The following is a 16634-nucleotide window of genomic DNA, read 5'->3' as shown; positions in this document are numbered from 1 at the left end:
CAAGACTATAGGTCCATCCTTCAAGGTCATAGGGCTTAACACAAAGATCAGCTGGCTAACCTTCATGGTCAGTGAGCTAAACCTACGGTCATAGGGTTACAACAACCAGAAAGGGTCAATAACAAAGATCAGAGGGCTAAACATCACGATCATAGCTTTAAACATCAAAGTCTTATGGCAAGAACACCAAGGCTAAAGGACCAAACACCAAGGTCATAATAGGGCTTAACATCATAGGTCAGTGAGCTAAACATTAAGGTCATAGGACTAAACACACAAGCCATAAGGATAAACACCAAAAACATAGGGATAATTACCAAGGCCATAGGTTCAAACACCACGATCATAGGGTCAAACATAAAGGTCACAGTGTCAAACACCAAGTACATAGGGTTTACACTAAGGTCATAGTATCAACTGTAATCATAGTGTATTCCTAACTGCTGAAACTTCCTTGCTTCAATATTGTAAGCACCAAATAGGAGGGATGGGGATGGGGTGAACTATGCAGCGCCTAATCTAAAATCTGAGCATAACTTTCTGTTCATAAGTATCGACAGTTGATGTTAGTGAAAGTTGGAGTCGAATTTTAATAGTTGAAAACTGACTTGAAAGTCACACAGGCCAAAATCTCAATTTAAATAATTGGATTTTCAAATATAACGGATAAACGTTCTCTTACAAAACTTCAGATTAAGAAGAAAAAAGATTTTTAAGACGGCTCGACAGGGGATAATAAGTGCATGGTTGACCAAGCACGTCTAGAAGCCTCGTCTGGATGTAGCTTACATAAATTTGACCTCGACATGACCTTGTAATGTTATCCATATAGCTTAATCAGATACGTCAGTAGTCACTATGACTAGTACAGAATGCTACAATAGTATCAGACCATCTAAAGTATCATATTTCTAAATATAAACCTTAGTTGTAAAGAAAACCAGAAAATTCAACACTTAATGAGGGAACGCATCCAAGGCTTAGTTTACACTAGTAATTCTATAATATGCCTGTTGGGTCCGTTGTTGTATACCTTGTTCTAATTTGAGAACATTACTTATTCGGATTAACCAATGACGGGTGTCCTCGATGAAGCAGAAGACGCTTACTCATTCGGAACACCTGGTCTAATACTCCTTGTCCTTAGTCTGGAGTCACAGTGTAAATCTTCCTTTTGTCATATTTATTTAATTTGAGCTTGGATTATGATTATGTTGACATGTTGGTATTTTCTTGTTTTTGTTTGTTTTTCTTTTTTTTTCCGAATTGCGTAATCTTTACAATTAAGGGTCAATATTCAGATATATTGCTATTTCAACCCTATTGGCGAATGTGCAAAGAAGGGCCACGAAGCGTGTCCCAACCCTGAGAAACCTGTCCCATGAGGACATTAGGTCTCCCAACGCTGGAGTATAGGAGGAAACGTGCTGTCCTGATTCAACTGTTTAAGATTATAAATAATATTGATCAAATAGATTCAGGAGGTATGTTTGTACGACCAGGATACACAGCCGGACATTATTATTGAATCACAGGGAACATTATCGTGATAAAAGTCTTTAGTGGTACATAATTAATCTGAAGTCCCCGAGCTTCAGTAGAAAAAAAAGTAGATTTTTATAGATGCAACTTTGAAATCTATACCTACTCTGATCTCTGTAGACTGTACACTTTCAATACAAAAAATAAATTCTTCGATAAAAAAATGAAAATGATTAACAATGATCAAGCTTGAACCTCCTATGATTTCTCATAAAAGTACACTTACAGCGTAAACACATACAGATATTTCCGTCCTAATACTTTACAAACCTCAACAACTATAACTAGTAGGAAATAAATTAACACACTCCTGTCAAGTACACAAAGGTTGTTACCACAGACCGGGAATAAGAAACTACCTATGAGTAAAGTTAATCATCCGTACATCCGCATCAGAACAAATACTCCGACAACGATCCTTAGTCACTTTACCATAGCCTCAAAATGTAATGAGAACATTCTCAAAATGATATGGAATTATTTGTAATCACGGTGAAAACCCGGGCGGAACTATTAACCTGTAGTTTTTTAACCGTGTTCACCGGTTTTCCTGTATCAGGTCAACCTCGTGTATATCATCTTCTGTTGGTGGCTTGATCTGATTATGTATAAATTAAGATTGTATTTGGGGGTTGTTAGTACGTTTCGGGGGACTATAAACATAGTCCTATAGGCAGTGCCAACATTTCACCAGACAAAGGACCAGCATTAGGAATTCACCGAGTTACCAGGCGGATTTAAGGGGAGCATCGGCGGCCATCGTGGCAAAACTGCATATTTACAGTCACAATTATTTATTTTTCATCATCTGGCTATATAGCATGATTGTTTGAAGTGTCATATGATTTAAAATCCCCAAAATCATTTATATTTTGAAAAACAAATGAGAAAGTTAGTATTTTTCACGGTGGCACGGTTACAGCTTTCACAAAATCGTCAAATGTAATGAAACACCGCTTAATAGAGCCGCATATAACCTAGCTAGAGGTTCTAGAGCTCAGAATTGGAAATATAAGAATACAAGTCGAGAATATTCAAAATGAATGTAGTTAGGGTGTTTAGAGCATCCATCATTTTGTATAGAAATGTCAGCAGAGTTTGTTTACAAATTTTGACGCGTGATCTTGTGCTACACTGCTATTGACAGGTACCAAGCTGGTAATGGTTTGAAGCAAAAACATGTACTGAACGTAAATAACATACTAGAATGTTGCGATCTTCAATTGAGGCGATTTCTGGTAAGATATTCAACTTTGTTGTCGTCCAACGTGGACTTCTGTTTAGCTGTGTCCGCCATGTTTGGGCGATTCACATTTCTGATATCAATACGCCAGACGTCTGACACATCGTGAAAAATGATAAAAACGTTTGAAATCCATTACGTAATGCTATTTTCTGTTACTTACGTCTGCATATAGTCTGAAATAACTATATATTTACCATAAAGTCGTTTAAAAGTAACATTCCGTCACCTGAAGGGTTTACATAGGCGCATTAACAAACGTCGAGAAAGTGTGTTGTTGGGCACTTCCTGTTAACAAAACTACAACAACAAAGTGCAGGCGTAAAAACAAATCAGGTGAATAATGTACAAGTATGGCTAATCGCAGTCATTACATTTATAACTTATTGTTGTGTACATAGAGTTAAGGTTCATTAATAATATTCCGTTACGATCATGTATAAAATTAGCCGCGATTTATCTGACTTCTAATGCAAATGTTACTCGCCGTCTTGTTGTTGCCAAAATATGACGATTTGTTTATGTAAATTTACTGTGGGTACGTCACAGCTATTGAGATTTTCTCCGTATTCCTTTTCGACGTTTACTTTAATGACAACTTTATAATTTTTCATAAATGTAAAACAAGTATTGTAAATAGTTGTAGGAAGATATTACAGGGTGATTTCTCTGGCTTTTTAAAAAAAATGTATTAATCGCTCTTGAAATCCTAGTGGAAGCCCCACACGTGTTCTACTCAGTACAATCATTTACAGCGAAAGATACGGAGACTCATACGAACAGTGGCTATAGTACATACAGTAGAAGTGGTTATATTGGTAGTTTATGTTGTTATATATTTGGTATATGTTGTAAAAAGAATTAGGACTGATAATTTTTGATAAATTTTGAGCTTGAGTGTACATTTTCATATATTTTCATACAATTTAGACAATATTTTCAGACACATTTATAGACTGGCTGTACTGTGAGTGAAGGAAAATTAGCAAATTAACTTAAGAAAATTCAGTATATTGGGGAAACTTCACTCGGCAAAACACCTATTATTCTTAGTGACAACAAAGGAAAATATTTGAAGGATTTGGCAGCTACCAAAATTGGAGAAAGACATTGTGTGGTTTTCTAAAAGTGGAGTAGATACTGAAAGAAGTTTTTACTAGTTTTTGACCAAAGCAGAATAGATTTTCTACTCACACGGAATTTTTTAACTATTTGTTTGGCTTGGCACTTGTGACTTGGCAAGTAAAAACAAACAATATATCATTTTACCACATTTATTCAGAAGCCACCATCAAACAAAGGTTTGAGGAACTTTACACTCTTGGGGATAAAATCGGATTTTGGGTGACTCTGTTGGAGATACCGGTGTGTTTAATTTTTGAGTGGAACCGTCATAAAGGCCACAAAACTCCAGAGGACTTGTCGGAAAAGGACAGCCAACTTAAAATTTTATTAGATTCAGTTTGGACTTACTACGTAACCGGAAAAACAATTCAATATATTCAACTTACAGATACAATTTCAATCATTACAAGGACGGTATTCACCCCAAATTATTGTTGAGCAGGTAATGTCTGCGTAAAGTGACTGAAATCGTTGTAAATATATGTTGTTGACATATTTTACTTATGTGTGAACTATTAAGTGTGTGTGAGGATTGCCTCGCCATATAGATTATTGTATTTGTTACAAATCCTGGTCAAAGCCAGAAAGTATAGGAGGCGTCCTCGAAAGTTCAACGCACCAAGAGGAATTAATTCCTACCATTTTAAAAAGAGGCATAAGCAGTTGACAAAAAGATTTCTCAGTGTTGAACGCCTAGCTAGTAAGCAAGGAAACTATCAAATATGTAGGAAGTTTACTATGATACTATGATATAGAACCGGCGACTCTCTTCATTGTGAGGAAATCGGTGTCTTGTGGCATGCAGAGATGAATCAAAGTACTGAAAGTACTGAGAGGCTAAACGTATTGAAAAATGTTCACAAATAACCGCTAAGCTATATTACTTTCCCCATACTCCTACACTTTGGAATGCAAAAATTACTAAAATAAGAGAACAGAGGCTATTTTTCTTAATTTCAAGCGATTTTATATCTTCTTTAATTCTTATTTCAAATTTGACGACAATAATGTGAACAAATCAAAATAGGTCAAAAAAAAAAAAAAAAAATAACAAAATACACACAACAATATATATTATCGCCAACAAGCCAAATGATAAATAGCTCTGTGATGAAGTTGACAAAATAAAACTTTAAAATACCCAAGATGTTGCAATTACTATCCTATCAATATGAGGATTTAGACAAATCGAAAGGACTTTATACCTACTTCTTTATTTTGAATGTATTGCAAAGTAATAGTCCTTACTTATTATAATCATATTCGTAGTAGAGGAAAGTAGATAAGGTATACACAGCAATTCGGATAGATAAAAGTGCAAGTAATTATATTAAATGTATTTACATGCCTATCTTCCTTGCAGTATCATGGTTAGACTTTTCTTCCAGTAATTACGTCTATAAAGGCATAGTTCTATGAGATTAAACCAGACTTCCATATATATACAAAATTTACAATATTTTCACTATAGCTACTACTATTCCTGATCTCCAATGCATTAGATAATGTCACCATGACACGCGAAATGAATAAATATGTTACGGAAATATTTCGTGCTAGTTAATTGATAATAATAAACATGAATATTTTGGGGGTTTTTTTATACGCGCTTTGTTTGAAGGAATATTTTTATTTCAAGGAACTTTGATACACATTAACAAACATTGAGAAATCAGCACAATCAACCTTCATCAAATAAAACTAAAAGACAAAAAATATAAGTTATAACAAAGTCAACATCATGATCAGTACAGTATTAAGAAATATATCATTCATAAATCATGAGCAATTTTGTGACGTCTAATGAGGTAAAGTGATGTTATATATTGAGACGATCTTGCCACAACAACAAGGATTAAAGCAAAATTGATGTTCTGTTTGTAAGTTTTATTTGTTTATAAGTGTTGTTAGTTGATAATTCAAACCAAGCCCCCAGACTAGCTTCTTATCATGGCGCCAACTCGCACGTACAGTGTTCTGTACGCTTACGTCATGTCGAGAATTCCGTAAAATATATTGTTCAAAATTTATCAATAGTTCTACCATAATGTGCTTCTTTTTTAAATATATAGTAATCGTATTGTTATTAAAAAAATAAACTAATTTTGGATGCTTTTAAAATAGCGGTTTGAAAAATCGCGGCATTATTTACGCAGAAAATTGCCGCTAGAGGGCTCTAACTCTTTCCGTTATTTCAGAGAAGGCTAGGATCGGTCAATTTTGTCTGAAAGGCCGTCGCAATAGGCTTTGCGTACTGAGTACGTTTAGCCTAAAAAGGACATGCTAGCTGCTGGTTTTGAACAAAGACGTTTGGCCATTGAACGAAATGATTATCGCCAAGGAGTACCAGCCATAACTGTTGTTTGTGATGGAGGGTGGTCAAAGAGATCACACAAACACATATATAATGCCCTTGGAGGAGTTGGTGTCATTTTCTGAGATGTAACAGGAAAACTTCTACACATTGGAGTACGTAACAAGCATTGCCATATATGCTCGTCTGCAGAGTCAAAGCACTGTGATCCCACCCCTCATCTTTGTTTCAAAACTTGGAACGAAACAAGCCAGGCTATGGAGGCAGACATCATTCGTGAAGGATTTATGCAGGCTAAACATCTGCTTTGAGTTCGGTACACGCGGCTCATTGCAGATGGGGATAGTTCTGTGTATTCTCGGATACAATAGCAAGTACCTGTGTGAGGAAAGCATGTAGAGAAGATGGAGTGTGCTAACCATGCCTACAAATGTCTCTGTTCCAATTTAGAGAAGCTAGTTGAGGGCAAACCACATTATAAAGGTCGTGGGCAACTTACCAAACATATGAGAATTCGTCTTGTGAAAGGTGTTAGATGTGCAATCCGCATGCGTTCAACAGATACAAACATAAGTAGTGCTGTGCAGCAGTTACACCACGATATCTGTAATTCAATTCATCATTTGTTTGGTAACCACCAGCATTGTAGTGACTTCTGTAAGACAAGGCCACATTCAAGAGTACCTGTCAGAGCAACAGTTAATTTGAAATGAAGTTACCGGTGATGACGACATTGAGGAAAGCAGATATGAGTCTCCCATATCATTGGATGTTGACAAAGACATGGTGATAGATGTGAGCATTTTGCACAATCGTCTTGGTTCAAAAAGTTCTCGTCTCATTGGAAACTTCACAACAAATTTAGCTGAGTCATGGATGCAAATTCGTTCAAAATGTGATGATGGGAAGCTCTACAACAGGTGTAATCGTGGATCTTGGCATAGTCGGTGCTATGATGGAGCATTACGTAAAAATTATGGTGCAGCATGGTCTCCAGTTGTATGGCATAGAGACACCGGCATCAAACCAGGATCTGCATTTACCTCCCACGGTAAGCCGCCGCAGTAAATGCAAACCAGAGTTGAAGGCTAGGGCGTACTAAAGAAAGAAAGGTGTCACAAGCTACCAGCAAGAAAACTTGTACAGAGCATGGGGTGGATGTTCTCGACGTTATGGAAGATGTGTCACCAGAAGCCCTTCAAAAGGAATGTAAGCAGTACCTCTCTACCCACATTGCACTGACAAAGGACAAAATTCCAGGTGTTTTGACTAGAGAGCATTATTTCAGTGGAGTGTGGATAGAGGAGCGAATGAAACGAATAACCTCTTCAAAATTTGGGGATGTTGTGAGAAGAAATGTTAAGCGCAATGTCAGTCCATTGATTACGGATCTTCTGTGAATCTGTCACCATCAAAAAATATATCATGAAGAAGAAAGATGAAGATTTGAAAGTGATAGTAACCCCTGTAGGCCTTGTCATTGATGGAGAACACAATTTCTTGGCAGCCAGTCCAGATAGCAAAGTTAAAGAGGGGGATGAGTTTGGGCTCTTAGAGGTGAAAAACCTTCTCCAAAATAATGAAATGTCCTCCCAGTAAGCAGCTGATAAGGGAAAGTTTTGTTTGGAACTATGTGGTGGGAAACTCTCTCTGAAACGCAACCACAATTATTACTACCAGTGCCAAGGACAGGTAAACGTCCTGAAATTACCCTGGGTAGACTTTGTGATTCGCAGGACCAACCCGTATCAACTGTATGTTGAAAGGATATTTAGGGATATTGGTTTGTGGAATGATGTAATGGTTCCCAAGCTTAATGCGTTTTACAAGAAAGCAATTCTACCAGAACTGGCAGTACCGAGAAAGGGCACCTCCACTGAAATACGTGAACCAGAAAAACCTTGGGTAATCCTAGAATTTAACAAAGCCATATTTCACCTTAATTTACTTAAGAGATGCAATATTTTCTAATTACATGCATAACGATAAAGGTTGATAATGACTTAAAGCACTACTTTAAGTCATTAAATATTTCACTAATGTCTACTTTCCACTACTTTGGTAGCAGGTTTGAAGGCCATTTGGGGCAGTTGCTAGCTATAAGTAAATTTTCTTTAAACTTTAATGTTTGATCTTGGCACACCCTGTTACTGTATTACTCACATTAAACATAATGTATTTTTTGTTTGTTGGGAGACGTGTTTAACATGAGTGGTGTATTGATGAGATTACTAAAGAGACTTAGTGGTGTGAAGGCAATGTACTTGAGTGTGTGAAGGAAAGAGACAGCCAAGATGGGGAAGTGCATGAAGTTTTTATAAAGGCGAGTAAGAGAGGTATCTCATAGACCACCTACAGCAAGATCTCGACACTGGTGCACTGACGTTTATTGACATATATGTTGGTATGGACGTTTTTTTTTAATACACCATTTTCATATGTCTGTCTCTACTATGTGAGTGTTCCAAATTAAGTACTAGTATGATAACAAGATATGGCTTTCAGCCATGTCATTGTCCGGTAGCCAAAATTACAACATGCACTGAAACCTTTTCACACTCTATAGGCAGACTTGTAAAATGGTTAAGCTAAAATGTTTACCAAAACCTTTAAATCAGTGTCTCATTAAGGGTAGTAATTGTATATCTAATTGCAAGACCATGATGAAAAGTTCCACTTTTATAATTATTTAGTTGTGTGATCACACATTACATCACCTACAGTAGTTTTAGGAAAATATATGATACATGGTAGTGATAACGTGAGTGAGGCAGACTTAATTAATAAATGGAGATTAATGTTAATGTGTTATATAGGCCCCTGTTTTTATACTGTAATACGCCTAGGGGACCAGTGTTAATTGCTGAGGGAGGGGCTTGTTGCAGGGATGAAGTTTATATCGAAACAATTTTAAATGTCTATAAAAGACATGGGTGGGGTTATTACCAGGCATGGGCTTATTGACTGCTAAATACGGTTGTGATCAATGCAATACCAACACTTAATGTTAGTTATAAACTCTTTCTTAATATGTCCTCCTGAAAAATCTATAAATCTTATGTTTTGGGACAAATATTTCTAAATTGAATATTGTTGAAATTACATATCCATCCAAATTACCTTTTTAAAATGTGTTTATTGCTACATGTTTAACTGTGTTTTTACCTGTTCTAAAACTAAACCAAACTGGGACTACATTTATGTCACAGGGCACAGCCATTTTGGAACCTATTTATTGGAAATTTACCTGTATTTATTTGGACTGCTGTGAATTAATGTGTCCTTTCTGAAGGAATTTCTCAACAAATAGTTGTAGAGGAGATATTCAACAAAAATATACATAATTTTTAGATTTGTTGAGTAACTTTGAACCTCTGTAGCTGCGCTATGCAAAATGTCTCTATAAATTACCCCCCAACAATGGTAAGTACATTTTCAACTTTTTCATTTATGCATATATGCTTAATTGTAGTTAGTGAACATAATAGAATGCCATTTATTTATGTTGTTTTTACCACAGTCTCTGCTGCATATGTCATATGATATACAGCCTGATTCTTCCCTACCCCTTAATGAAACTTACCATGTATAGGGTATATCCATTTTAAAACTTTCACTTTCTCCAATGAGAAGAACAAAGTATGCGGCAACGAAACCAACAGCTAAAATAACGAGACCTTAACACTTCCAGCATCTTTTCGCAGAAATAGAATATTTCTCAATGATATCACTATAACGCATGAGTTTTGCTAGTGAACTGATAGTACTTTGAAATCAGCACAAGTTGTAAATTTAACGCAAGAGCTGGGGTCTCAACGATAGCATTCTGAGATGAGAATTATTTTAGGCGTGATTGAACGTGATACATCAGTGTGTACTTACACATAGTTGTTTATGTGCCCACTTGAGAATGTCAATGTCACAAGTGTAAAGTTAAGTGTATTACTTAATGCTCATTATGGTAGACGTTGAAGATATGTGGTGTGGTTACATGTGCTTATGTGCAGACAGAAGACCTCAGTTGACCTTTAACCTATCGACGTTTTAATAGCTTCGTCCGTCTGTGCTTGCCCGAGTTTCGGGTCTGGTGAAATCACGATGATGGAGTATTTTCTGCAGTATGAGATTGAGGACTTTAGGCTCACGAGAAACTCATCCTTTTGGATATTGCGATTAAACAATAAATCAAAGGTTGTGTCAACTCTGTGGTAGACTCTAGTGTATATCTACACGGAATAGAATGCAAACGTGAAACTGGAGGCCGAAAGCGAGGCTTTGACACGTGGAGTTGTTATATTAGATGTATGACGCTTACATAAAGAATTCGAGGAGAATTTGGCATTTTCTTTGTGTTTATTCTCGATTGGTTTTCCGGATTTTATAAAAATTGAATATTGCGTTCTTGTTAAGGAGTGTCAAACGTCAAGAGACGGATTGCTGTGATGGACGAAGACAAATACAAGAGGACAAAATACACAGTGATGGAAACTATGCTTGAATGTGATCAGCCGGATACTTTAAATGGTAAAATTTATATACAAATATAAACTTTATTTACTTACAACAGTTGCGAAACAAATACTAATCACTAGTCACCCAGGGAAAACGCACGTGGTCGGGCAGGTGACCCCTTACTTTTTCATGTCCGTTCGGGGCTCGAACCCCAACGTCTTATTGATAGGCGATTGTGTTACTATTGCGCCACCAGACCACCTGTATGATTTAAATGGGATATGGGTCCACCATACACATGTATACCCGCTTATAGTTAGATCAATGCTTGTTGCTTTTGAAGTAGACTATATCATAGTATCAAACCATGTTTTGGATTTTCACATTAACACTACTGGTGGTAGTGTATCTAAGTCTCCATTCGGAAAATGACATGGTTCAGAATATATTATTGTACACGACGTAGTTTTGAAATAAGTAAGAACTGGTATTTATTGAATATTTAGGAAAAGCGAGTTTACGTCATGGCGTTGCATACAACGTCAACTTTGCCCTGTAAACAACAGTTTTCTGGTTCATGGTCATTGTATAGAAGCGTGCTTAAGGAATATGTTTTAAAATTTGTCAACTTCGCTTTTGTGAGTTGATAATTTCTGCTATGTAAGTTTCAGAACCGGTAAGCGATTCATGTCAATTAGGCCTCTTTTTTAAAGGTGTGATTATATGATGAGCATAACTAGTATAAAATCCAGATTATAGTAACACAATCACATTAATTAAAAATCCAATAGGATAGAAGCGATTTTAAAGGATACAGTTTGTTTACTTTTCAGTACGGAAGAGCATTAGGGCCACACAGAAAAAAACATCTTCGTTGATAACTGTTAGTGATATTTAAAATGAAAATGCTTACCATTGCGGGCCTCCTGGGTTATTCTTTGTGTACTGTTTCCTCATAAATCTTTCTTTTGTTCATATTTTGCTTTAGGTTTATTCAGTTTTATTTTGGATTATGGCAAGGTAGGTATGTTCTTGTAGTTTGTTTTTAATCTTTGGAAAACTTTGGATGCTGAGGTACAAAACCAAACTACATGATAAACTCAAAAATCCAAAATTGATCAATTTCGTGTAGAAATATCTAAATGTATTTTAGTGGTTCTATTTTGTATCCAGGAGCCACGGTTGTTGTCGTCTCCGCCATCTTGTTTACACTGCTCTGTGCATGGCGCCACTAAAAAAGCAAGGTGTCTGAAAGAAAATCCGGATATGTTCTTCATGACATGAGAGCTGCTTTTTCGAAGCTGCAAAATGATTGATTGATCGTTAATGATAATGAATTTTGAAATAATGTTTTTTCTTTGTATTTGTATTGACAATTATCCCGACATTGCAGACAGATATACAGTTGATACTAATGTACGTTATGTAGGAAGTATTATATCTTCTACTGAAATCGTTACAACATACCAGCAAAACAATCACTTGATGTATGTATATGAGATAAGATTGATCATGTCCCAATTGTGAAATAATAACACAATTTAAACGAAAAACTAACCTGTAATGTTTGCAGGGACCTACATCTAGGCAAGTCTTTAGTCAGAGTAAACCTAATGGTTTTTATTATCCATTTGCAGAAGAGATGAAGCAATTTAAATGAAACAAGAATTTTATGTTTTGTAGTAAATAACGAACATGATTCATAAGTCCTGAAGAGTTATTATATATTAAAATGAAACATTTCACAGACGTTATCAACTAGTGAAGTAAGGACTATCAAATACCAGGTAAACAAATATGCGGAGTTAAAAAAATCTTTTTTTTTATGTTGATGTGAAGTATTTTTAGTTTTTGAAATAGATATTTCACTGGAATAAGTTACATACGTGTATATCTAAGATATATTATATATAGCCTAATTTCAGTGCAACAAGATTTATTGAAGGTTCCTATTCCTGATACACAGTGGAATGTTTGACCTTTACATGTAAAAGAAAACTCAAAACGAACATATGACTCCAGCATGTACCATAACATTTCGTGCAGGTACAAAAAATGTTGAAATATTATTTTCAAATTCAAGCATAGGTCATTCATCTCAGTCCACACTGTAGTTTGCAGTACACAACGCTATTAAATAACAACCTAAAATAAAAAAAAAACTGTCATGGATATTACATTGAGCCACATAACTGTTGAATGTCGTTTGAAAGTCACATTATTACCAGTTGAGGATGAGCTCCACAGCTAGGAGACAAGGGATATGATTTAGGAAAATGATGATGATTGAATAGATATATGTATATAACAAATATCAATACCTTTCAAAAAGAATAATGATTTTAAGGCCACCCAACGTTTGAGTGGGGCTACATCAGGAATAGTTATGGTCGAGAGATTTCATATAATTCTCCATAGTATTCTTCATTGTGAAATGGGTTTCACGCGGCGATACCGTTTTCATTTCTGTTGAATGTGGGGTAAGAACGGGGATATTGGTCTGTTTTTCATTTCTAAGATCACTTAAGCGTATTATTATTTTATATATGGTGCCAGTGTTGTTTGTTTTTGTTTTTATTTTTATTTGCCAGTGTTCTTGTTTTAAGTGACACTGTCGATCATACATTATGTCTACTTAACTACCATTTAACTGCTACGTGCTGTTGTATAGATTTATATCACAAATGGAACACCAAAAAAAAAAAGGTTTTATAAATATTCTTTATCTTTGAAATGATAATCCACACACTATATAACAAGCAGGTTATAAATAAGAACGCAAAAGGACATTCATTTAAGACTCAACACATTTTCAACAAGTGTGAAGATGCCGAAATCACAGAGAATGAACCGATGTTTGGCTGTTATGTTTCGTGTTTCAGAAGCAGATGATATAAACGACAGCCACGCGGAAGTGACTGCTCTGTCAACAAACGAAAGTGATGAGCCACAAAACGACCCAACAAAGAACCCGGATGTTCTGTGTTTACGATATGGAGTGAACGATAACCCGCCTGTCCATTTGTCCCTGATTCTCGCGCTTCAGGTAAAGTAACTGTTCACGAAAAAATGTATCAGCTGACTCTAATTTCTTATGTATACTTTTTGATTAAGAAAATAAAAACAATACAACAATATTTTGCATTTTTGTAACAGTATTTGTTAGTAAGGGCAAGTTGATGTATGTTTTATAGTTGCAAGACCACAACAACGGCTATTTGAGGATTCTTTATAGCGCAATCAAACTGACATGCCACAGCCTTGGTATGGTAGCATGTTATTGCTTTACGAAATCGCTTTATAGTGTAAACACAGATGTAATGCGTTTTCATAAATTTAATCTACAGTGTCCGATAGACCGTGTACTATAATTTTCCCCGGTGAAAGTCATACAAATATGCAGGTAAACTTAACAATTTTACTGTTTTTTGTAGAGCCACACAAAGCCTTTTTTTTGTTTTTTTTCTGTTACTGTACTTGATATCTCATGCCAAAATCAGCTCATCAGTATTAGCACATTGAAATGATTTCTATCAACACGCACACAGCACAAACATATTTTCAACATCACGGATTCAGAACACCATAATATATACCCCCCCCCCAACACACACACACCCACAAAATAATAATTTCCTCACGACATGAATTTTGTTTTCTCCCATTACATCGCCTTGTACTTAAGGCGGTGACCGTATTTGGTACGCGGGATCCATCTATCGGATTCTGATACATGCTACTTTCACAAATCATTTTTCATGTATATCAAATATCAAGGCATCTGTTTATTTACCTATATCTCTCTTATTGTTGTTAATATGTCTAAATAATATAAGGCCTAGCCTAGAAAAAACTAACATTGCAACATAATTTTAAATTAAACTCAAATTCCATGAAACTATGACAAAATATGAACGAAAGAAAGATTTACACGGAGACTCCTGAAAAATTACAAGGAGAATAAGACCAGATGTTCCGGAAGAGTAAGCGTCTTCTGCTTCATCGACGACACCCGCCATGTAAATCTTGGTCAAACACAGTAAGTAATGTCACGTTCTCACACGAGAACAAAGGTATACATCGACGGAACCAACAGGCAAATTAACGGGCATCAAATACGCCCAGCTTCATGTCACACAAAGAAATAGAATAATCAAAATATCTACAATAACGTCGACAACAGTGAAAATATATGTATTGAACATCGTTTTTATTGTGTTCATGGTAGTATGAACACAGTGGGTTAAAAACATTTAGCGCTAACGCATTGAATATGATATTCCATTGCGTTCAAACCAACGTAACCGCTGTTTCTACAGTTATTATATTAGGCAACGACTTGAGAAAGATCCGTTACTACAAATACAAAAAAAAAATCAGCTAAAATGCTAAATTGGAGGCGTCTTGAAACAGACAAGACAATAACTTGAAATAAGATTTTTTGCCAAATTTTGCGATCATGCCTGAAGGATAGGCCTTAATTATTCACGACAAGTGTCAATAGGGATATTTCGATAATTTCCGTTAATTCTTTTTTTTTTTTCACACTTGAACAGTATTAACGAAATCGTGTTCAATTGTCTTTTAATTATATCAACGACGATTGGAGCCGTTTTATGATCTAAAGACTGTTATGTGTTTTCAAACACAGAATGTGATGCTATCATTTGGAGCCAACCTACTCATCAGTTTCACCATCGCAGATCTCGCATGCGCAGAAAGAAATGACCTGATCCGTGTCAAGCTTTTTTGTACATCCGTTTTTATGGTTGGTCTGACCACGATTGTCCAGAGCGCTTTTGGAATGAGGTAAAGTGCTGTTAGAACGAGGTAAAGGTAAAGTACTTTTAGAACGAGATAAAATTAGAGTGTTATTAGAACGAGGTAAAGGTAAATTGTTATCAGAACGAGGTAAAGGTAAATTGTTATCAGAACGAGGTAAAGGTAAATTGTTATCAGAACGAGGTAAAGGTAAATTGTTATCAGAACGAGGTAAAGGTAAATTGTTATCAGAACGAGGTAAAAGTAAATTGTTATCAGAACGAGGTAAAAGTAAATTGTTATCAGAACGAGGTAAAGGTAAATTGTTATCAGAACGAGGTAAAGGTTGTTATCAGAACGAGGTAAAATTAGAATTGTTATCAGAACGAGGTAAAAGTAAATTGTTATCAGAACGAGGTAAAGGTAAATTGTTATCAGAACGAGGTAAAGGTAAATTGTTATCAGAACGAGGTAAAAGTAAATTGTTATCAGAACGAGGTAAAAGTAAATTGTTATCAGAACGAGGTAAAGGTAAATTGTTATCAGAACGAGGTAAAGGTAAATTGTTATCAGAACGAGGTAAAAGTAAATTGTTATCAGAACGAGGTAAAAGTAAATTGTTATCAGAACGAGGTAAAGGTAGATTGTTATCAGAACGAGGTAAAGGTAAATTGTTATCAGAACGAGGTAAAGGTAAATTGTTATCAGAACGAGGTAAAGGTAAAGTACTTTTAGAACGAGATAAAATTAGAGTGTTATTAGAACGAGGTAAAGGTAAATTACTTTTAGAAAGAGGTAAAATTAGAGTGTTATTAGAACGAGGTAAAAGTAAATTGTTATCAGAACGAGGTAAAGGTAAAGTGCTTTTAGAACGAGATAAAGTTAGATTGTTATCAGAACGAGGTAAAGGTAGATTGTTATCAGAACGAGGTAAAAGTAAATTGTTATCAGAACGAGGTAAAGGTAAATTGTTATCAGAACGAGGTAAAGGTAAAGTACTTTTAGAACGAGATAAAATTAGAGTGTTATTAGAACGAGGTAAAAGTAAATTGTTATCAGAACGAGATAAAGTTAGATTGTTATCAGAACGAGGTAAAGGTAGAGTGCTTTTAGAACGAGGTAAAATTAGAGTGTTATTAGAACGAGGTAAAAGTAAATTGTTATCAGAACGAGGTAAAGGTAAAGTGCTTTTAGAAC

At 35.5% G+C, this 16634-nt stretch overlaps 1 protein-coding gene across 2 annotated transcripts in view; it reads left to right on the top strand.

The window, feature by feature from the left end:
* Window positions 1–10410: 10410 nt before the first annotated feature.
* The window catches only part of LOC132553702 (solute carrier family 23 member 1-like), a 30276-nt gene continuing 24052 nt past the window's right edge, over window positions 10411–16634 (top strand). For both annotated transcript variants that reach the window (XM_060217967.1, XM_060217968.1), the window contains exons 1-3: window positions 10411–10748; window positions 13559–13722; window positions 15328–15485. In XM_060217967.1, coding sequence (XP_060073950.1) covers window positions 10667–10748; window positions 13559–13722; window positions 15328–15485 — 404 coding nt within the window. In that variant the 5' untranslated portion in view covers window positions 10411–10666. The remainder of the gene's footprint in view (window positions 10749–13558; window positions 13723–15327; window positions 15486–16634) is intronic.

The sequence above is a fragment of the Ylistrum balloti genome, unplaced genomic scaffold, assembly GCF_031769215.1.
Source record: "Ylistrum balloti isolate Yb309-2 unplaced genomic scaffold, AGI_CSIRO_Ybal_v1 Utg370344, whole genome shotgun sequence".
NCBI classification, from domain to species: domain Eukaryota; kingdom Metazoa; phylum Mollusca; class Bivalvia; order Pectinida; family Pectinidae; genus Ylistrum; species Ylistrum balloti.
Note: the sequence above shows the minus strand (reverse complement) of the source record. Positions and strands in the feature narration are given on the sequence as shown.